Raw genomic sequence first — 22,932 nt, forward strand, 5'->3', positions numbered from 1 at the left:
CAACCTATTTGGCCTGACAATCTTGACCTGTCAAGATGTCTCGCCATGTCAGCTAAAAGGAGAGTGATGGCTGAAATGGGGTGCACTGTAAGCGGCCAACAGATGAACAGTTTCTCTAAGATTGTTCTGAGTGTTTGACTCACCAGGGCTTTTTTTTCTTACAACAGTCCATCTGCCTGGACTGAGAGTTTTGAAATCAGCTATTTTAACAGTACACAGTTTCACAATGAAGTTTTATTTGGACATAAAAGAGGAAGCAAGTTCAGCGTGTTGCAGTTCAGTCAGTTATAAAACCCCCTCATTTCCTAAGGGACTTTCTTTCTATACTTCTTTGCTATAGAGGTTTAGAAGTAAAACAGATGTTATCTTCGAAGTGCAATTAAAAAGGAAATAAAAACAGAACGTTGCATTTTGGGGTAGGACAGACCCACAGGAAGCTTCAAACTAGTTAGAAGACATCAATTTTTCTGTACCTGGCCAGCTGCTGTATCTTTGGAGGTAAGAACTAAAATATTCTGCATATTATATAAATGTATGAAAATGTTGTCCTTGCTTATCAAAGTGGCTTGGTTCTGTTTGTGTGGCACCACAGTTGATAGTTGGTAGAATGAGAATGCACTTTTTTCTGTTTTGAATGCACATGTGTTTGCAGAGTCTCAGCTTCTGTCCACAGACACTTACTGCTGCCTTAAGAAATGATGAGAACATTTCTAAGGTGCCATTTCTAGGGTGCCATCTTCACAACCATGAGCAACTGTGGTTGCAATGAGACTTCAAAATGATAACAAATTTTTTCCTCTGATACTTCTAAAGACTTTCATAAAATCAGACTAAACTGGTTTTTCAGCTAGTGAGCCTTACTAGCTGTGTTTCTTTTATAATAATTAAGATGTTGTTATTGAAATTTCTGTGCATGTTACTGTACTAAGTAATGTCCTCCAACTGGAGTACTCTATTTGTAGATTATAAATAAAACCAGGCAACAAAATAGGGTAATGTGGGCATCATATTTAAAAAAAAAGTTCATAAGAAGAAAGATGAGACTTCTCTGAGAATACGATGATGTTAAAATTATAAACAAAGAAATTAATTTTTTCCAATTCTCTGTGAATTTCCTGGTTTGCTGCAGATTCACAGCTTGACAAGGGTATACATGCACAACATGCCTCCTCCATTTCTTCACTCTTTCTGGGAAACACTTTCATCCTTTTCTGTCTTTCTTGCTTTACCATTTATTCTTTTAATTTCTAGACAGTGTGTTCTCTTCTGTAAGAGTTCATGTCAATTTATTGCCTCTCTACTTCAAAAGCTTAGATTCAAAATGTTGCAGTACATGTAGTTCAGTCATAACAGCTAACGACTCATTAAAATTAACACAGACATCCAGAGACATGAAATTATTTCCACACCAGGAAGAAAATGATAAAAGCACAGGGTAGAAATATTATGTAGTCAAGTCTTCCTTATCAATGTAGAACCTGATTCTTTCCTGCCTCAGATTTCACGCTGTTGTTTACAGCTGTGGGTATGAGATGTAAAATGCTATCCAACCAGATTGATGGGGTCCTAAACCAACTTTGTATAGACATAGATGATGAAGAAAAGTATGGAAAATTATGAACCAGGCTTGGTCTGTATGATGTTTTAAAGAACTTGAACTGGGTGGAAAAAAAACTTGGGTGGAAAACTTTGAGAGCTCAAGAAGCTATATTTACCAACAGTAAATACAGTTTTCATTGTATTTTTACGGAAGTACGTCCTCCCCAACTCAACTTAAAGATACAACAGCACTCAGAAATACACTGAGAATGTATTTATTTCTAAATTAAAGAAGCTGAATGCTCCTGAAACTCATTGCCATCCATTTAGCATGATCAAAAATTGGTAGGCGTTTGTATAACAAGAGCATTCAACAGTATAGTAGACTTCTTGGGGAAGATGTCTCCCCTCTTGCTTCATTTAGCCTGTCTTTCCAGCAGATTCCCTCATACTCTTGATATACAGGATTATTATTCTTTCAAACCTACTTGTTCCCCTCGAACCAGCTCACATTCCCCCATGGGTGAGGTACTCCAGCTTTTCCACATCTCTTCAACTGTTGACGTGTGAATAAAGACGATGAACAGGGCTTATGTTTTCTCCTGCGGGAGGAACAGAAGATGGGAGTCAAGAGAGATGTGGGGAGGGACAAGAGTGGTTTGGCTCACAATGACTGCTTAAAGAGCCTCTTGGTGCATCTCCTGGTCCCTGGATCTTTCAGAGCAGCAGCCTCAGGGAGAGGAAATGACAAATGTAGTGGGCAGCATTTGGATGCTTGTGCAAAACCACCCTCTGGCTATTCATCTTCTCCTCTGCTGTGGGCAAAGTGAACCACTCCTACATCAAACAGCAGCCACTGCTATTGTAGAATTATAGTCAGAGAGAAGCATAGGTTGGAAAGGACCTCAAAATATCATCTGGTCCAACATTTCATGGGAGAGGAAGCCTAGATGAGATTATGTAGTGTCACTCATGCATTGAGAATGACACAGGAACAGGCGGGAGGCAGTATTGTAGAAAGAGCAAAGAAGCTTTATTCAAGAGAACCGCGTGGTTTATATAGAGTGATACGATAGATTCTATTTGATTGTCTAACCAACAAAAACATCTTCCTCACACACTGTCCTTGAGAAGAGCAGACAGACGAAGTAGAAAAACACCACCTGTAGATTGTTTATACTTAACAAGCTATCACACCCTTACAACTCCCTAAAAATTCTCACAAGCCGCTGTGAGAAACGCTTGCCGTTTCTCTCTCTGTCCCATGGTATCCACAATGTAGAACCTTGTCCAATCCCACCTTGAAAACATCCAGCGAAGGGGACTCCCCCACGTCTCTGGTGAGGTTGTTCCAGTCATTGATTGTTCTCACTGTAAAAATTTCCTTCTCTTACCTCTTTTCCCTGGGAGCACTGGGGACATGGTTTAGCAGTGAACATGGTGGCGCTGGATGAATGGTTGGACTTAATGATCTTAGAGGCCTTTTCCAGCCTATGTGATTCTGTGATTCTATTCCAATGCAACTTGTGCTCATTGCCACTTGTCTTCTCCATGTGGCTGCTTGTGAAGAGAGAGCCTCTGTCTTCTTTGCAGTTGCAGACACTGGAATACTATGATGAGCTGTCCCCTTCCCCACGTTTTCTTTTCTCCAGGGAGAAGGGTCCTAACTCCTTAAAACTTTCCTCACAAGGCAGCTTTTCCACCCTTTTATCATCTTCTTGGCCCTCCATTGGACCATCTCCAGTCTGTCCACATCTTGTCTGAATTTTTTGGAACCAGAACTGGATGCTCCAGGGGCAGCCTGACAAATGCTGAGTGGGAAGATCCTGTCTCTGTCTCAGCCAGCTGTGCCCCCATGGGTGCAGCTCAGGATCTGATTTTCCTCATTGCTGCAGCCCCGCTCTGCTGGCTCAGGGTCCCCTTGTTGTGCTCCAGCTCCTCTCAGCAAGGCTCCCCAGGCACACAAATCCTGTGCTGGGCTCTTTAGTTGTGTCATCCAGTGCAGGAGCTGCCACTTGCCTTTGTTATCCTGATGCTGCTATTGCTGTCCCACCTTCCAGCCTGGGCAGGTCCCTCTGTAAAATGTGTCCATCTCACCACACAATTTGGTGTCATTAACATTCCCTTTACCCAAGCCAAATGAGGTTCAGATACCAAAGATCTGTAGGCTTCAGGCATTAAGGAGAGGCTCTACTTACCCATGTGCACAGCTCATTATACTGCCTTCTTCACTGTCCTGGTTTCTCAGTGCTGGCTGCACTGAGGCTTCCTGGGAGCTGTTCCACACTAGCCCCAGGGGAAGGTGAGATATGGGTCCTGCAATACTTGTAAGCTTGCTCTACAGACTATGCTGCTTGCCAGGACTCTTGCATGTGTGTCTGGCAATCTGAGGTGGATCCCACACCTCACTGAGGGGATTTTTGTATCTCCACAAACTGGAAAAATGTCTCTTAAAATAGGGAAAAAAATCAGACAGATCCATAGGATTTGAGTTCTCTCAAGACAGGGAGACTGTCATCTGGGATCTCATCTAGTAAATCAGCTAGAACTCAAGGTATACTCTGTGATAAGAGCTGAGCTCCAGTCTCCAGCAGCACAACTTTAATGTCATTCAGAGCCCTGGTCAGGGATCTGAAAGCCAGACATATGCAACACAAGATTGTCTCTTCTATGAGTTTCCATCCCCTCCTTTTGCAATGCAGAAGAATGTCTCTTTCCCCACTGAGCTGTGATCTCAGTGGGCATGATGTTCTTTCCATTCTCTCTAGCAACTTTTCATCTTGCTTAAGTTTTTGAACAGGACACAATTTATCATAACTCTGTGCACACTTCTCAGGCTTTCCGTAAGTGCTTATCCATGAGAGCCAAGAACTCCCATTCTGTTTTCCTGCTCTCAGACTGTAATTTGAGTTCTTTATGCAAACATTGGCACTGTCTACAAGCACTACAACCTAGCAAATTTGCTGCCATACACTGGTAATACCCCTGGATTCTCCATGTGACCCTGAACATTCATCCTGCCTTCAGGCTTTTCTTCTGCTGAAGAACTGAACAAAAACCTCGAGGAAGACATATGAGTTTTTAAGATCATCTGACTGTAATAAAGACTATGTCAGATAGAAAAGACAGTGTAAACCAGGCAGTCTTCTCCCTCTATCTCCACTAGGCTTAGACAGAGTGTAGTCAGTGCCCATTGCCAGGACATTAGAAACACAAGGAAAATTCTTTTTGTTCATCTTATACGCAAAATGTGTCAGATCACAATTGTAAAAGGGACTGGTTTTCCTTGTGCAACAAAAAGTTACACAATTATTTTCAGGCAGATGTAAGTGAAATCTGGATTTAAGGAGCATGAAACCCAAATATTGAAAGACATCAGATATAATCTCTGTGCCCTTGGAATCCTGGTGTGCATGGAGAGGGGATTAAGAGAAGAGGCACGAGAAAGCAGAATTAATGGAAACTGCAATCCTTATCAGATTTAAAATGCAAAAATTAAAGGTGGCACAGTTGCATGACAGTTGGAGTGATGGGATAATAACTTGTCAGGCATATATTATATCAAGTACTAGGACAAGAAACACCAGAGATACATGCACCTCCCTTTTGCATTCATGCTCTCAGCACTCCTATCAAAATTTCTCTCAGATTTCCATGCAGAGCTGGGAAGAGCCAGATCAGTGTGGCAGCCTTTGCCAGCTTCAGAGGCCAATCTTGTAACTCATTCAGCAGAACACACAACTGTGAGAACAATGAGACCCTAATATTTTTGAATTTGCCAATTCTTTTGTTTCCACTCCTGTTCTCAGTGTGCTCCAACACTCTTAAAATAAGCATAGCAGAATGCAGTGCAAAGAAATGAAACCAATGGTTTCATTTCCCTCCTGTAGCACCTTATGGCAGAAACAAGTCACATCTGGGGAGCAGGAAAGACCAAAGTGTCACATGCTGCCTGAGCACAACTGCCCTTGCCTATGTTGGTTGAGCAGTGGACAGGCTGTATGTTACATTTCCACTCATTTTTCCAAATCCACCTTAAAAATAACATACAAATGAATGCATAATAGTTCCAGATTCAAGCTAGCCACGGTTAGTAGTGACTTTGCAATAGGGACATCTGGGCCCTGGATAGAGAAGGGAAGGGAGGGAAGAGAAGCCTTTGCAAAAGGGGAACAGAAGCAGAAGACAGAGTTGATAACCTGAGCAGCTCTAACATTTGGGTAAGATTTCTATGGGGGCACCTTAATTACAGCTAAAAGCCAAAGCAAGACAACAGCAGCATACTACAAGAACTGCCAAGCCCCAAACATGATTTTCCTCCCTTATGTGTAAATAGGTCACTTTTAATTAAATGTTACTGACTTTGGGAAATCTCACACAACTGGGAGCAACAAAGAGAATCCAGGGTCACCAAAGCAAGTGTTTGGACACATCTAATTCCCATTAATATTTCTGCCTGAAGGAAGGTTATTTTCACCTTTCTCTTCTACCTTCTTCATGGTGTGGAAGTGATTCCCTTCTCCCAAGGAAAGTCTTGTCTCACACTGTGACATTTATGCAAAGTCTATCTCCATGCTTAGACAGGATTTAGCCAACAATTATTAGTGCAGCATTTTGCATTAGCAACTGTGACACATGAAAACTTTACTAAGAAATGAGAGTCCCTTCACTCTTGGAAAAGACCATTTTTAGTATATATATAAAAAAAATTTAATAATTTTAATTTATTTTTACTTTAAATCTGCCTTCTCTTTGCTGGACCAAACAATTTCTTTAGAACATCTTTCCCATTGATTGTATCCTTGACATCTGTCCAAAAAAAAAAAAAGACAGAGGTGGATTTAAAACAATTTTTTTGGTAGTCCAGCTGCCAAAGCTTGGGAAGGATATTTACAGCATGTGTGTCCTTGCTGGCAAATCCTGTCTTTAATTACTAACATTTCTGTGCAGCTTTTGGGTCTGAGCTGCCTGCTCAGAGAGTGGAGAGAGTTAGTGACTGCTGGAACCCAACTGTGCCTTTGCATGCAATGAAAACTGATTCCAGAGCTGTGGTATGGCTAATCCCACAGTGAAAGAGCAAGCTGGAGTATTCTGAAATGTGCACTTTCCTGTGCATTGCACTGAAATCTGTCTCCTCAAAAGTACCCTGCAGATATCTATGTCTAGGATCTAGTTTAAAATCCTTTTATAGCAACTGGAGAGTGATAAGCAAATCTAGGACACAATTCACTTCATTTTGATTTAGGTGGCTAAACCAGGCCAGATGAATCATGCCTCCAAAACGTTTTGCTTTTTCCACTGACATTTTCACGTATAAAAAGTAGAGACCGTTAATTCCATCCTGATTGCAATGCAGAAGTGCAAAGTGCAAATTTAATGGTCTGAGATTTTTTAATGAAAAAGGAACAACACCTACAGTTGTTGATTAGTCTGGAACAGAAGGGGTGGTACTCTCAATATGAATATCAAATCACCAAAGTTCAGAGGCAGCTAACAAACCACACATAACAAAAGTTGCTTCAAATCATATGAGACAAAGGGGAAACCCCTGACTTCTTAAAAGCATATAAGAAAAAGGGGGAAATCCCTGGCTTCTTAATGAACTCCAGGGCAAAATTAGATGCATTTTAGTGTAAGCTATTACAGCTGCTATTCCACAACAAAAGACTTGTCCCTCTCTCCACAACTCACTATCCATTGGATGCATTGGATGTGCAATACATTGTGTTATACAAGATATGCTTTGGTGAGATTCAGCACAACAGGGACACTGGCTGGTCACTTCACTCACTGACTCAAGTGCCCAGTAAGGCAGAGACACTCCTGCTCATGTCCAAATTGGAGCCGTCTCTTTGCAGCTAGTAACAGACTGGTAAGAGAAATCACAGCTCAGGGAGTTTAAAATGAACATTTTGTAATTAACTTGTTCTTATCATTTTTGTGTCTGCTGGTGGTTCCTTTCCCTTGGAGAAGGATGCTGTCAGAAGGTTACCTTCACAGAATCACCTACCTTTGGGAAGACCTGAACCCTGCGCTCTACGAGAGTTTGCCTGATGAAGGGGTGTATGAAATGAGCTCCATTAGTTATTCTTCCACAGGCGAAGCACAAGGAAAAAGCCTCCTTCAGAGATGCAGATCTGCTGGCAAGCACATTTCCTCAGTCTGCTCTAGAGGCAGCAAGCACAGCAGAAGGCAGAAGGACAATCTCCCACAACCTGTCCAGCACCCAACACCCACAGGGCAGCCACCTCCAGCTACGCATGTCTGTGAGGAGCTGACCAAAAAAGTCACCTACCGGGTTCCACCTTCCTGCAAGAGCATTTGCAAGAACTACAACGATTTGCATATAGCTGGGGACTACGTGGTGCCAATCAGCTCGGTCACCACAGATTTTGCTTGTGACAGTGGCATAGGCCCCTTCTTGGAGTCCTCGGAGATCCCTCCGGCCATGGAGTCCGTGAAGGCTCCCCCCATGAGTGACACCATCCGCAGGCCAGGCCAGGGCCACTCCTCGTGCTGGCGGCTGGCCAGCCTGGGGCCCCACCTGCAGCCCCTCTCCGACTCGGCCCTCAATGACTACCTGGAGCAGAAGCTGCTGGAACTGTACAAGCAGTACATCATGGACAGCACAGCCAACAGGGCATCTCCCACCCAGATCCTGGCCTCGGAGCTAATCATGACCAACGTGGACCAAATCAGCATGCAGATATCCCGGGAGAGGAACATGGAGGCTGTCAAGGCCAAAGACATCGTCATTAGCCGCTTCTTACAAATAGCCAGTGGGAAGGTTTCCTCAGAAATGAGCACACCTACTCTGCATATCTCCCAATACAGTCACATTAATGCTTAGTGTTGGAATGCTAGACAGTTTTTATGTTCTTCAAAGTTGGTTTTTGGTTTAAGATACTTTCTGCTTAATAAAAATTTATTTACCATCCACCACTTAAATAAAACCTTTCAGTACATATTAAACGAGTAAAACTACCTGTACTCCTGTGCTGTGCAGCTCCTACTCTGGACCAGTAAGTTATTTTTTTTATTTTAAGCTTTTTTAATGAACCTCAGACATTTAAAAAAGTTTCACAGAAAAAAATACTTAGAGCATATGAAACTCTTCCAGGTGCTCAGGTGTTCTCTTTCTGCCCCACATACTTGAAGAATCATTTCAAATTTCCTCTCTCTGGCAGCTGCCATCCTACCTCTGGGTCTGTGCTTATGCAGGCTTACACTCATGTGAGGACAAGCAAGCACAGTGATGGCACAGCCACAGAAATAAAGAATTTAGGTTGTCATCCACTTCACCTCCCTGCCCTTAAGGGCTTTACTTGAGGATATTCCTCACAGAAGGTTTTATAATTTGTTCTTAAAGACATTAAGGGATAGACAGTTTACAGCTCTTTCTATGCTAACCCTAATAATTTAATTGGTGTCTTCCTGTTCAAGAGCTACCCTCCCTTTTTGTGAAGCACAAGCTGTTTCCAAACAGACAGCATCCTCTGGAGTGAGTGTGTAAACCTGTGTGCTTTGCACTGGCTTGAACCCTCACAATGAGCACTGGGGACCTGTGATCACAGACAGACGCCACCTTGGCCAGGTGCTTACACACCTGACCCTGTGGAGGGGTCATGTGGGGACAGCAATAGTAATAAAGGCAGAAGAGGAAAGAAAATTGACCTTTGTTATGAGAATTGCATGTTGAAGGCAAATGGCTACTCCAAAGCCAGTTGGATTAATGTGAACAGTGCCCTGGAATGCAGAAGAAAAGCTGAAATGGAGCATTTGACACTGTGACTGAAAAATTCTTTTGTTAGGATTGTTGTATCATAGATCAAGGTCATTTGAACTTGATGTAATAGGACCTTCTAATAGAAGGTCCTATTTTGTAAAATTTCAGCAAGTCTTAACAAAGAAGAAAGAAACAATAACCAGAGCTGCCTTATGGCAAGGGTTGGTACCTACTCTGAGTGTTCATAATGTATATTGACAATGCCAATCCATCATTGGTTGAAATTCTGAGTATCAGTATAATATAAATACTAATTTATACTAAATATTCATGAAATTATTTCATGTTATTGTTTCCACAGTGTTGTTTTGGCTTTTATGTGCTTTTCCCCCATATTTATTTATTGATGTATTTTATTTAAAGCAGATTTTTATATCTATTTCAAATTCCAAATGTAAGGTGATAAACATGCCAGCTTATTCTGTTGCTGCTGTTTTTCCAGAGATTACTGGGATAGCCCAGCATATTTTCCTGCATGTGCAGGTATTAAAAAAAGTTGCCATGAGAACCTGTGATGCTTAAATCCAGAGGGTGTACCTCTATTGCTCTAACAGCCTACCCAAATACTATTATTCAGCAATTCAAGACAGATAATTTCTGTCATGCAATATTTCTAGACTGTGATCAAATGCTATTTACAAATAATAAAAAAGGGCTATTTTTAGGGGAAAATAACAATCATGGTAATGCATAGGCACACACATACATTCTGCATGCAACATCCATTACCAACAACCTGGAAAAATGACTTCCAGAGGAGAGCAAAAGCATGGAAATGTAACAGCTTTTATATCCTACAGATACAGATTCAGGCTTTTCAAAACACTAGGCTTTTGTTCATGCCTATTGACATTCACATCACTGAATTTCAGTTGCAAAGATGTAGTGGAAAGCAACTTGCAGAGTTGAATGAGTAAATCAATACCCTTGCTGAAAGATCTGACTCTCCATTAGAGGCCACAATCAATTCTTGCACTCAGCTCTCCCCACTCCACAGAGCTCGTCCTCCACAAACCGAGCAGCATTTTATCATCTCTTACTCAGAAATCCCAATCTTCATTTCCACCCAGACACGTGGGCAGCACCTGGTCACCATGTCCTCTTTCTCAGAACAGAAACAGCAAAGAGGGAGGGCAGCTGGAGAACAGGGGCCAAGGGCTCTGCCCAAACCCGGGTGGAAACCCCACAGCTGCTGTGCCAGGGGCTGCAGCCAGAGCCAGGGGCAGTGCTCAGAGAACAGCAATGCAGAGCAACAACTTAAATACACACAAACAGGCTCATGCATATGAAGGGCATGTTTGATATTTATCAATCAACTACAAACCATTCCATTCTCAGGCAGCTTTCTTCCAAGCAACTCATACTTCCTGCAGTCATACTGACTTTCAAAAAAAAGATCCTATTTTGTATTGTCAGACTGACATTACTAACTTCATTTTATTTTATAAAAAGGTCATAATCATTGCAGAAGCTGATTTATTCTGGAAAGACAGCATCAGCCATTTCTTCCCCACATACAGTTATTTTCTTTTCTCTGCCTAAATATAAATGCCCATTTCACTCTGAGCCCTGTAGTGTGCCTGTTTCTCACATGAATTGCATACCAGCCACGTGCCATTATCTGAAGCACCTCTTGAATGTCAGGCAGTTTGTACATAAACAACCATTTCTTCCTATCTACTATACTCAGATGAAAGTGCATTTATATCTCTGTCCTTCTTCCATTTAAACCTAATCTTGCTCTGCACAGGTGCCTCTCTAGGTGTGCCTGTTTCCTGCTGAAAGCACTTGGATAGCAATTAGGCTGCTATTAGCATGACTCAGGTTGTTATCTAAAGCGATTATCGTTTTCTCTCTCCCCCTCTCTCTCTCCCCCACCTCCTCTTCTGCCTCAGGGTCAAGCATTTAAAGAGAGAGATCCCAATTTTTTAGTAGCTCTCTTAATTAATTTTTAGTCAGGGGCATACATAATTTCTTGACATGAGCTTGTCAAAATGCTGATCGGAATCCCTGTGTCTAGATAGTGTGTGGAGAGGAGAGGGAGAGGGAGAGGAGAGTTTGAATTCTGCTCTCGCAATACATCCTAACAGTATGGCTATTTTAATATGACTAACATAATTTAAGAAGGCAAAGAAAATTGTCATGAACATTTCAGTAACTCTTTGGTTGAAATTTTGACCAGCTGTCAAGAAACCGTTCTCAGAAGGAGAGTTTATAGCCACCTTCAGCACACTCCAGCAGCTTCCTTAGGCATTTTTTTGCAGAACATATTACTCATTGCTGACAACATGATTATAGCAGCTTGGAATTTTATTGTTTATAGATGTTGTAACTGTGCCTCCAATAGTCTGAACCCATCACTGTGGCAGATGAACATTACTCCTGGACTCCAGGAAGGTTGGACTGTGTAGTGTGACAAGAAAAGCCCTTGGCAGAGGGAGAAAACAGAGGGAAAAGGACTTTGTCAAATTTGTTGCAACCTGTAGGTCCTGCCTTTGATTTTAACCCCTTTGCTGGCCTTGATTTCTTGTCTGTACCAAGAAACACTGGAGGGAAGAAAAATTGATATAAAGTGAAGACTGGGCTTTGTGCTGAATGTGAAAGTGAGCATTTCATGCTCTGGTTGTTAGGTTCAGATGAAGGCAAAAAGCCAGCATTTAAAACTGAAATAAAAGAAGTTCTACAGTGCTGACTCCAGCCAGGCATACTGCTGGAATTTCACCTTGGGGAAGCTGGGACCTCCCAGCACCCCAAGGTTCATCTCATTCCCCTTCTACTGTCCTTTCAAAGATTGAAGCAGTGGGGATTTATTTAGGACTATCCCTTCCCTGAGCTTCTTCCTACCACAGGTTTCTCTCTGAGAGAGGACCTGCTGGGATGTAACCAGCTGCCAGTATAAATGGCTTGGGCAGGAGGGAGTAAGAGGGACTGCAGGTTTTGTTACCTTGATTATCAGAATTGCTGTAACCTATCTTGCTGCTATGGACAGTATGGGCTGGGAGACATCCCTTGTTCTCCCAGATTCAGGAAGGATAATTATCAATTCAGGGAGATCAATCAGCATGTTGCAGTGACATCTCACTGCATTCTTTAAACCAATACTGACATATGAAAGGACTGCCACCCTTTTGGTAACTGGTGAAGTTACTAACTTGCCACACACCTCATTAAATGCAACAGCTGGTGTGTGCCTGCTTGGCACCTCTCTGTTCACAGCAACCCCCTCTCTGACAGACTCACACAGTGGCTATGGACAGTGCTCAGAAGGGACATGAATTTCTCCATCTGCATTAATTACATAGAGTGTTGTAGGGGGATAGAATATAAGTAAATAAAGGTTGTATAGAAAGTAATCTTATGCCCTAAAGAGTTTCAGCTGGGTTAATTATTAAAGATTAGGAGCAGGCCTGACTTTACAGGCCACAGCCAATAAGAAGAGTGTTACAGAAGAGTGGATTGGTTGGTTGAGAGGGATCTGGAGTCAGTTGGCTACTGTGAGAAAACGGAAGAGTTAGTGCCTAGAGGAGATGCCTATGAGAAACATCAAGGAGGTATGAAACTCTAGCAATATGGAACCCTTGCAATGTAATGACAACAATATAATGAAAACAGAGTGTGAGCATGACAGCAGCCAAAATCAATGTATTGGCAACCAAATTGACAGGGCTGGTCTCTAGCTGGTGGAGCCATGCCAGCTAATGTGGACTGAGACCTGCTCACCAATTTGTGTTGTGCTGGGTAAAACCATCACTGTCTTTGAAGGGCATTTGCAGTTTAGAAATGTGTAGCAGAATATGACTAACATGTAAAGGAACAGAAGTTTAGGTCAAACCAGAATTATTCTGTGCACTGCAGCATTATTTCTGCTTCTGCTGCACTGGGAAGAGCTGGTTTGCTGCCTCTCAGGCATTTCTGCTGACAGGATTAGGATGGCTTTTCGGAACATTAGGCAGGTTTTCTAAGGGCTGAAGGGAACAATGCTCCTGAGGCTCATTCTCACACCTTCTTACATCTCTTTCAGGGCAAATGTTGAATGAACTACCTTGCTTGAAGTGGAAATCCCCTCTAGGAGTATTAACAGTGCCTCATTTTGTTAACATCTGGTTATTACTGAACTCTGTGCTGCTGTCCTTCACAATGTGACACTCCAGCTTTAGCTTTCCACACAGCTGGTCACTGAGGGCTCCTGCATTTCTGCCATGTCAAAACCTCCAGGACTGCCCCAGCATTTCTCGCCATCCTCCTGCCATGCAACTCTACATTTGGTGGTTTTGCAAGCTGTGCTCTCTAATCGCCCCTTGCCCCTATAATCCCCCCTCACAGAAGATGATCCTGGCTCCCTTAACAACCAGAACAATCAGTCTGATGGCAGAGTCAGATCTTGAACATCTGGAGGGAACCACTGGCAAAGGGAGATGGGGAGGCAAAGGCTGGTGATGGCCTGAGTTCCTGTGGGAGAAGTGAGGGACTCCTGTGAAGGTGGAGGAAGCCCTTGCAGAGCTGAATTTGTGAAACAAACTGGGAGATGGTGGGCAGCTGAGGAAAGAGGTTTCACAATCTCCCCAGGGAAGACAAGCCTGAGGGATGGCAGCATTTCCAGCCACTCCCTGGATGGAAGGAGTGTCTCTGTACTGTAAAGACAGCAATCTCCCAGCTCCACCCATGGCATTTTTCAAGCATAAGGAGTTGTAGGATCCCAGTTGGGGTTTTGTTCCTTCTCTCTGCAGCCACACCTGGGCAGGACACACAGCAGTGCCCACCAGCTCTGCTGGACAGACGTGTTCCAGCCTCCACTCCTGCTCCTGGGGGTGACTGGAACCTGGGGCTGCTGATGCTGCTCCTGGAGCAGTGGCCACTCCACAACCTTCCTCCAGAGCCCACACTGGCTGTCTCAGCTCTATTTCCCTTCTTTACTGAACTTTGCTTGCTAAACACAAAGTGGGATAGGAAACCTTTCTTAAGAACAAGCAATGGGAATGGGAAAGACAGGAATTACAGAGTCAGGCCATGCAGTGGCTTTTTTTACAAATAAATTTTTCTGTAACCTGAGCTAGACTATGAGAATAAAATCATAGTTGGCAGAGCTGACTTTGGTATTTTCATTGATGCAGTTGTCTAACGTTCATCTTTACACACAAGGTGCCTTGACTGAAAATGGATCCTGTTTGGAGGGTAGAGATGGAACAGATAGAAACCAACCAGTAATAATTTGGTCAGTACCATTTTAACACAGGTGACATATTCCTATGCATTTCTACATAGAAACCATATCAAAAGAAAAAAAGAAAGATCTTAACCAAGATAGGCTTACCAATTTTAAGAAAGAGAGGTTAGAGCTTTTCAGTTACAGCATTTTAAGCCAATTAATCTCAAGGTTTAGGTGACCTATTTAGCAAAAGCTGGCCAAAGTGTTACTAAAGAAGCCCAGTGCTTGACTAAAGTACATTCAAAGCCATACAAGTGTGCAACTCAAATTGCTATTAAGACATTCAATTTTATATAAATCTTCACAGTTCATTATAGACAGATGTGACATTTGGATTGGGTGCAATGATAGAAAGAAATCTATTAGTAGAAAAAAGAACTAGTTAATTATTTTTAATTCACAGAACTAATTTTTGCTTCAATTTACATTCTTCAAACCTATAGCATCCAATTTACAGTTTTAGTTCCAATCTGGCTACCAGCTCTTTGTGTACAATTTGCTTTATCATCTTACCTTAGAAACTCTGATCTGTGAGCACTTAATTCAATTTCCTTTCCTCTGGTCTTGCTATTTTCTTCTTCTGTTACTTTGTCCTTTGGTTGCATCCCTTCTGTCCAGGTGACTTGCAATGTGCTCTCCTTTGGCATAAGGATGTCACAGGGATGTTACACAACTGAATCAATGGTGATGTACAGAGCAGATCTAAGGTAGCTTTTTTCCCCCTTCATCCTACTTTTAGTTCAGGCCTTGACCAGCTAAATTTAGATAAGAAGCTAGAGTTTTAGTCATTGGAAAAACTATTAAAATGAATTGATTACAGCAACATAAGCTTTATAAAACAAGTATAGTAAAGTTTCTTATTTCTGTTAGCCTATGACCTATTGCAAAAAAAAAAAAAAGAAAATCCAGACTGAACATAGAGTCCAGAGCACTCTTATGGAAAATGGAAGGTCTATTAATAAGTGTACTTTTGAAGACTGGAGCAAAGCAGAATGGTTTCTGATGGAATCACATTCATTAAATCAATTTGAAATTATTGAAATGCTAGATTCATCCCTTTGTAAAAAAATATATTGCCTTTCAGTCAGGAAGATGATTATTTACTAATTATTTCATCATATTTCTAAGGTACTTGTGTAATGATCAATTAATCTGATATCAGCTGTCATTGCATACACTATAAAGGTTATTGAACTATTGATGTATAGAAATGTGCAATTGAAGATCAAAGGCAGTAGTAAGAAGATAAACCAGTTTGAGATTGCATTTTGTTTGCATGCCAGTTGTCAAGTACTGTGAAATGAAGTTCATCAGTGACCTGTTTCCTTATTCTGCTTACATGAACAACAGCACATGGGAAAATTCCATTAATTGTATTTTTATCGAATGAAGTCACTGAAGCCTCTGATCCTTGACTGTTAGATGTGATTAACATATTTAAAAAAACAGTAAAGCAAAAGAAGATGAAAAACAGTATGATCTTTCAAATACAAATTTAAAAATAATATTTAAAAGCCAAGTTTTGTTATAGGCAAGTTGTATCATCTTGACTCCAATTAAATAGCACTTTTCTTTGCAAGTCATGACCTCAGTGGACTAAGTCATTAAACAAAGTATTAGTCAGTTTAAGTAAGGTACCAGATGGAAACCTTTAACACAAAGAAGGAAAATTTATCCAAAATATATGAACAGTAACTTCATTGATGTGACTGGGAGAGAAGCTTTCTGTTAGATGTACCAAGTTAGATTGATGTTTTCACAGTGAGATGTTCAACTTTCATAATCTCATGCATGTTTCCATGCATGATTTGTTATTGCTATTATTATTTATTTGTCTTGCTTTTGATAGATAGAATAAGGTAAGGCTGTAAGGAGATGTAACACTTCATTTTTATTCATGTTTGATGATATGAAGGCAGGATTGCAGTGGAAGAATTAAGAGAGAAGATTGATGTGCTCAAAACAAGGAAATAGTAAAACTTTTTTTGTAGAAGGGTGGGGAAGGCAGGACTGAATCAGTCAAGGATTTTGTAGTGCTTGAGAATGCAGAAGCTGAGAACTTGGACAAGAGCCATCTGTGTCTGTTGATGGACACAGCAACAGGTTTGTATTTGGCATGCGGAATAAACGTAAGGTAAAAGGACACTGAAGATGTAGCTATTGTGAAACCAAATAGAATTAAAGGGTTTTTTAAATTGTTGTTTATGCAGAATAGAATAAAACATCTTTGTACTCTGAAGGTAAAGATAAAAAGATAAAAAAGAATTCAGGAGAAATGCAAAAGAAAATATACTGGGGACATGAAGACATGGAGACAGAGGACATTGAATTTAAAAGGAAGGGCAAAGTTTTACAAGAAAAATGAAGACATGAAAAGGTAAAGTGTAATGGAACCAAAAGGTTGAAATGTAATTTGAATTTGGCATGCTCAACAGTTATTTTATCAAGAAAAATAATGAAGAAGGAAATAGGAAAAAGTGTGATGTCAGGTAAAGGATGTGAAAGGATCTAGAGCTGTGGTCAACAGAGTTGCAAAAATCATTTGTCTAGGAAGACTTAGAAGTCATAGCTGAAACAGGGAATTATGCTCATAGAAGAAAGGAAAGGGAATAGAAAGGAGATATTTTAAGATGAAAAAATATCATTGAACTGGAAGGACTGAGTGGGCATATAAAAGTTTGCAGTACTGTTGGCTAGGGACAAGTGGGAAAGAAGCAGAGGGAATGACAAGATTGGTAAGACACAAACAGATCAGAAGAGGCCAGTGTTCAGTGAAAACAGCCCTGGAGAGCTGAGTGGGGCTGCCCAGTGTGTGGTGAAATGTACAGCACTGGGCTTGTGTCAACACCTGCCACAGGAACTGGAGGCAGAGACCAGAGAGAAAGAATGTGAAAGTAGAATGAAATGCGGGGAAAAGACTCATGGGTTCAGATCACAGGAATTAGGAGGTATGAGGAGAGAAAACCTTAAAAAATTGTATTTAGATGAGAAGAAAGAGAGCAAAGAAAGAGAGAACAAAGAAGCAATGAATAAGAGAGAAACCTGAGACTCCCAGGAAGTGCTTTGATCCAGGATGCACAATGACAATTTGCAAGGAAAGACAGTTACTTGAGTGTTGGAATAAATCCACCAAGACTCCATTTTCTTCATGCAGAAAGCCAATTCTTTATTCACAAAGCTCATATTTGTAGGAAATATCAGAAGGCACTGTGTTAAACCTAATTGTAAACTAATGAAACTCACCAGGTTTAACTAATTTAACTAGTGAAACTAGTTAAACCCAGTGAAACTCAGTTCATTGGTCAGAAAGGGCCATTGTATATGTCTATCAAATTTTCTATCTCTAGATAGATTTACATTTTTCCTTTGTGAGGCCTCATGACACAAATCTTATTGTTCACACAGGTGCATTTGTTTTTCACCCTCAGAACTGTTGTGTTAAACAACTTCTCATTCTCAAAATAGCTCCACAAGTGAACTTGCAAATTTCTTGTTAGCTGCACTTAGAAGAGATGACAGGCCAACTTTGGCAATTTTAGCATTTCATAAGGTTTTCCTTTCATAATTCTTCTACCTATCTACGACATCTCACCCTTTTCATTAATTTAAAAAAGGTTTATATGTTCTGATGTTAAAACAGCTAGCTCTTGTGAGGATTTTATCTCATTAAGGTTATCACTGGTTATCTATTAGATATGGGATAAGATATATAAAAGATTACAATCAACCAAACATATCACATTCTATCATGTCATTGGCACAGGGTTTCACAGCATGAGAAAACAAAAGAATAATGTCCAATGTCTCTTAGGGAAATGGAAATAAATTACCATTGTTTTGAAGTCCACGTAGCTGAGACTCAGGAGAATGTTCATTAGCTGGAAACGCTGGTCTTTGACATCACTGGATGTCCTCCTGGATCCTGGAACAGGGAGTAAGGAACCTTCCATGAAGAAGGTTAGTAGGAACACTATACCATCATGATGACATAAGGCTTTTGTTGGCAAATTGCCTCTGCAGTTTTTAGACACAGATATGTCTTGGCAGTCCTGCTTCTGTTCCTGTTCTGGCCACGAAGGCTGCATGGTGATTAGGTTATTTCTCTTTCCACTGGGCCTCATTTTCTTGGAGGTGATTGGTGTCTGATTGAACGAACAGGTGACTGCTTTGAACCTGCTGATGATAAAGCACAAGCACACCCTCTCTTCAAGCCAATGAATCAATTAGGCTTTCACTCAGTTGGGATTTAGATTTGATGATCTTTTTTCTAAATTTCTAATAATGTAAATATTGCATTATTCAAGATGATTTGTTGTCTAAATTTCTAATGCACACATTACATTATTTGGAAGTTCTTAAGGCACTAAATTCTCCTTATTTTGGTTTTCTTAAAATAAGATGCATGAGTTTGGTTATGAGCATGAAGAAACATCAAGGCAAAACAATACATGTAATGAACAAGAAACTGACAGCAATCAGGAATAAGTCAGGTACACCAATTAAGAATATTTCAGATAATACACGTAATTAATAATACATGCAAAATTAGATAATTAGGAATCTCTGGAATACTGCACATCATCTCAGAGTCTGCAAACAGTCGACAAACCTCAATTTAGTGAGGGCTTGGATAATTATTTCCAGATAATAATTCACAAGCTCACTCTAAAAATAGGTTCAGCTGTCATATATAAAGGGTCAAGTTGCCAAGTCAAAGTGATCTGAATTTAGTTTTGATGCAGATAACATCTGGGTGTATTGGCAGATTCTCCATCCAGGTAGAGCCAAGGCCTGGCCACTGCCCAAGCTCCAACTGGGAGGGAATTCCCTGAACACATTTTAAAACAAGGTTCCTAAGAATAGCAGTTATGAGTAAATGCCTTGGGGTTAAAGACTAATCAAACCTTCGAGTACCTGGATCCCTCTGAAGTTTCCTTCAGGATAGAAGTGCTTCAAACACAGCAAACTGCTGGAGTGCTTCTGTAATAATAACTGGGGAAAACCACTTGACTAGCAGTTTGGAGGAGGCTTTCAATGAAGCTCAGATATCTTTTTATCTTTTTTTGGAACTCTGAAAAAAAATTATGAGACAGCATTGGGTCAAACCATAGAGGCAGTGCAGGGACTAGCCAGAGAGCTAACCTGGTCCAAGAGATGCCTAAGCAGCTAGAGAACAAAAAAAAGGATCCTGAAACAACTTATGTCTCTTAGATAACTACGCAAAGAGATGTTAAAGCAAATAAGAAGCCGGCTATAAATACAGTAATAGCATCTTATGAATAATGCCTATAATAAAATCAGTAAATTCACATCATGTATTCGATATATCAGCAGTGACCATTTTAGGAATTTGAAGAATTTGAGATTACACCTTTCTAAACAGTCATGTATCTATGACAGTAAAATGAAACAAAGGAAAACACTAAAACAGCTTACAGTCAGTAACAGGCATAATGTAGAATCATAACTGACTCTTCTGTGTTATCTATGGAAGATCAAACAGAGATTAGATAAGCAGAGATTGCAATGAGCAATGGAATCTTTGACAAAATCAAGGGTGAGCACACTGTATCTTCTTTATCCACAAACAGGTGTTTGTCAGTGTTTCATCACAGCTGTTTTAGTCAGAGTCATCTTATCCTTTAAAAGAAAACAACTATATATCTTACAATGTAAAAAAGTAATATTTAGCTGTCTTAAAATGCAATGCAAGATGTAACCAGATGTATTCTATCACCATCTGTTAAAACCAGGTGGGGCAGTGTTCTTTATCTCTTCCATGACCATCCCATGATCTCTCCCTCATGGAGAGATCTTCTGTTAATGGCCCATTGAGTCTCTCTGCATGACTGATAAAAATTACCTCATCCCATTGTGAGCTGCTCCACCCAGGGGGAGGAGCCAAGCATTCCTACCTGGATATAATCTGAGATTCAAAACATCACAGGCAGCCTTTGCCCACTAGATTCCCAGAGGAAGACCAGACCCTTCTATGCCAACACTGGACCTTCAGAAGAAAACTCCACCTTTCTACAGGATCACTGCTTCAACAGAACCACATCTGTCACTCCAGGAGGGCTGCAGCCACAATTTAATGGGACTGCTACCACCACCCTGACCCACAGGGTGTCAGGTTGTATTCTGACTTTGTCTGTTTCGGCAGTAAAATTTTTTTGGTGAGCTAAGTATTTCTAAACTGCTGCAGACAAAATTCAAGGTTAAGGACTTAAGAACTTAAAATTAATTGCTGCAAATAATCTTGCGAGAAGAGTAAAGAGGGAGAAGAGAGAGCCACAGGCCCATAGGGGAGTGGGGCTGGGTTTGGTTCTGGGGCTTGGAGCTGCTGTGTGCAGCCCGTGTTTGGTGGGGCTGAGGGGCACAGCAGGACCATGGCTCACAATGCAGAGAAGGCCAGGACAGCCTTGGCAAGATTCTGGCAAGCCCAGCTCAAGGAAGGAAAAGTCAAGGGGCAAAGGCCTTTCCTTGCATCAGAGTGCAATGAGCTGCCTGAAGCTGAGAAATGGAGGAGACAGAGCATTGGGGAGATTTCTAAGAAAGTGGCACAGATCCAGAATGCTGGATTGGGTGAATTCAGAATTCGTGACCTGAATGATGAAATCAAAAAAACTTCTGAGGGAGAAAGAACACTGGGAATACAGAGTAAAGGAGCTGGGAGGTCCTGATTATGCTAGGATTGGCCTGAAAATGTTAGATCATGAAGGGAAAGAAGTTCCAGAAAACAGAGGCTACAAATACTTTGGGGCTGCAAAGGACTTGCCAGCAGTTGGGGAGTTTTTTGAAAAGGAATCCCTGCCACCCCCACGGAAGACTCAGGCTGAGCTTATGGAGGACATTGACGCTAAGTACTATGGCTACAGGGATGAAGATGATGGGATTCTGGAGCCCCTGGAGCAGGAACATGAGAAGAAAATTATAGCAGAAGCAGTGGAAAAATGGAAGAAGGAGAGAGAAGCACAAGTAGCAAGAGGTGAGGAGGAGGAGGAAAAAGAAAACATATGCTGTCCATGAGAAGAGTCTGATGAGGAAGGTGGCAAGGAGAGAGAAGGTAAAGATGGCCAACAGAAATTAATTGCACATGTTACAGTGCCAGCTCAACAGGAGATTGAGAAAGCTCTTGTACAAAGAAAGAAGATAGAGCTGCTCCAGAAGTATGCCAGTGAAACCCTTCTGGCACAGAGCGAGGAGTCAAACACACTTTTAGGACTGTAACAGTAATGTTGGGGGTTGGGATTTTTCTGTTTTCCCTTGTTAGTGTGGAATTTTTCCCTATTGAGTTGCTGAGAAGCACTGATGGCCAGGTACTTGAGACAGCGTGAGGGGAACTCCTTAGGGAGTTTTTGGGAGTGTTCTCTTGGGTGGGGCAAGGGAGCAGGGATACTGTGAGAATGGGGGGCAGAGGAGATGGGTTTGCAGGCAGCCCCTCTCTCTTGCTGTACGGCTTCAGAGGAGGATGGTCAGACCTGCAGCCTGGGGAAAGGAGTTGGCTGCCACCACCATAACCCAGTGGGGAACCTTTCTCCTGCTGCTGGGCCCTGCATCCCCCTGCCCTACCAGGACATCTGCAGGTTCCAGCTATTGCCGGGGAATTTTGATACTTTCTCGCCCACTGCCCCAGGATTTCTGCTCATCCCTGCTGTTCCAGCCTGCTGCTTCCCAGAGTCCTGCAGGGGCACTAGGATCGGCTGCCCCAGGGTTTGTGGATCAAAGCCTCTCCTCTCTCCTCCGTCCCTTGCCCTCTGGGCCGAGCCGCCATTGCCGGGTGCTGCCCGAGCCCGCCCCACAGCGCCCCCTGCAGCCGCAGAGGAGGCACTGCACTGGCCCCGCCCCCGGGAGCAGCAGCGCCCCTGCCGGCCGTGCCCGGAACTGCACCCAAGGGGAAAGCGCCGCTGGTTTGTGTCTGTTTGTTAATTCTGTAGCTTTTTTTTTTTGTTTGCTTTATTATACACACTAGTAAAGAACTGTTATTCCTAATCCCATATCTTTGCCTGAGAGCCCCTTAATTTCAAAGTTCTAATAATTTGGAGGAAGGAAGAATTCTCCATTCAAAGCGAGGCTCCTGCCTTCCCTAGCAGACACCTGTCTTGTAAACCAGGACAGATTTTGGCACCCAGCGGTGGGGCCCGAGGGCATTGAGAGAAAAAGGGTGAAAAAAGAGTGACAGCTCTTGAATAATCTAATTTTTGTGTGCTGCAGATAGAAACCTCTTTAGGCATCACCATGTGGTCTATCTTACCCTGGTTTGGGTGGCAGTGGTTGTGGCTACCTTTCCCCCATTTGCAGGCCCATTTCTAAACATGGGTTGTACAACTAAGGCTACTGTGGCTGTTATCTAGTTTGCTTTATGCGTTAATAAGGTAAGGAATTAATGTATTTTTAATTT

At 41.8% G+C, this 22,932-nt stretch overlaps 1 protein-coding gene and 1 pseudogene across 1 annotated transcript; both read left to right on the forward strand.

The window, feature by feature from the left end:
- Window positions 1-341: 341 nt before the first annotated feature.
- Window positions 342-9,645, forward strand: TASL (TLR adaptor interacting with endolysosomal SLC15A4). Its single transcript, XM_054628179.2, has 2 exons — window positions 342-498; window positions 7,513-9,645. The coding sequence occupies exon 2, from the start codon at window positions 7,514-7,516 to the stop codon at window positions 8,387-8,389; it is 876 nt and encodes a 291-aa protein (XP_054484154.2). The 5' UTR covers window positions 342-498; window position 7,513; the 3' UTR covers window positions 8,390-9,645.
- An 11,260-nt stretch (window positions 9,646-20,905) lies between these two features.
- On the forward strand, window positions 20,906-21,761 carry LOC129117529 (pre-mRNA-splicing factor ISY1 homolog pseudogene; annotated as a pseudogene).
- Window positions 21,762-22,932: the final 1,171 nt, after the last annotated feature.

This window comes from Agelaius phoeniceus, chromosome 2 (assembly GCF_051311805.1).
Source record: "Agelaius phoeniceus isolate bAgePho1 chromosome 2, bAgePho1.hap1, whole genome shotgun sequence".
Classification (NCBI taxonomy): domain Eukaryota; kingdom Metazoa; phylum Chordata; class Aves; order Passeriformes; family Icteridae; genus Agelaius; species Agelaius phoeniceus.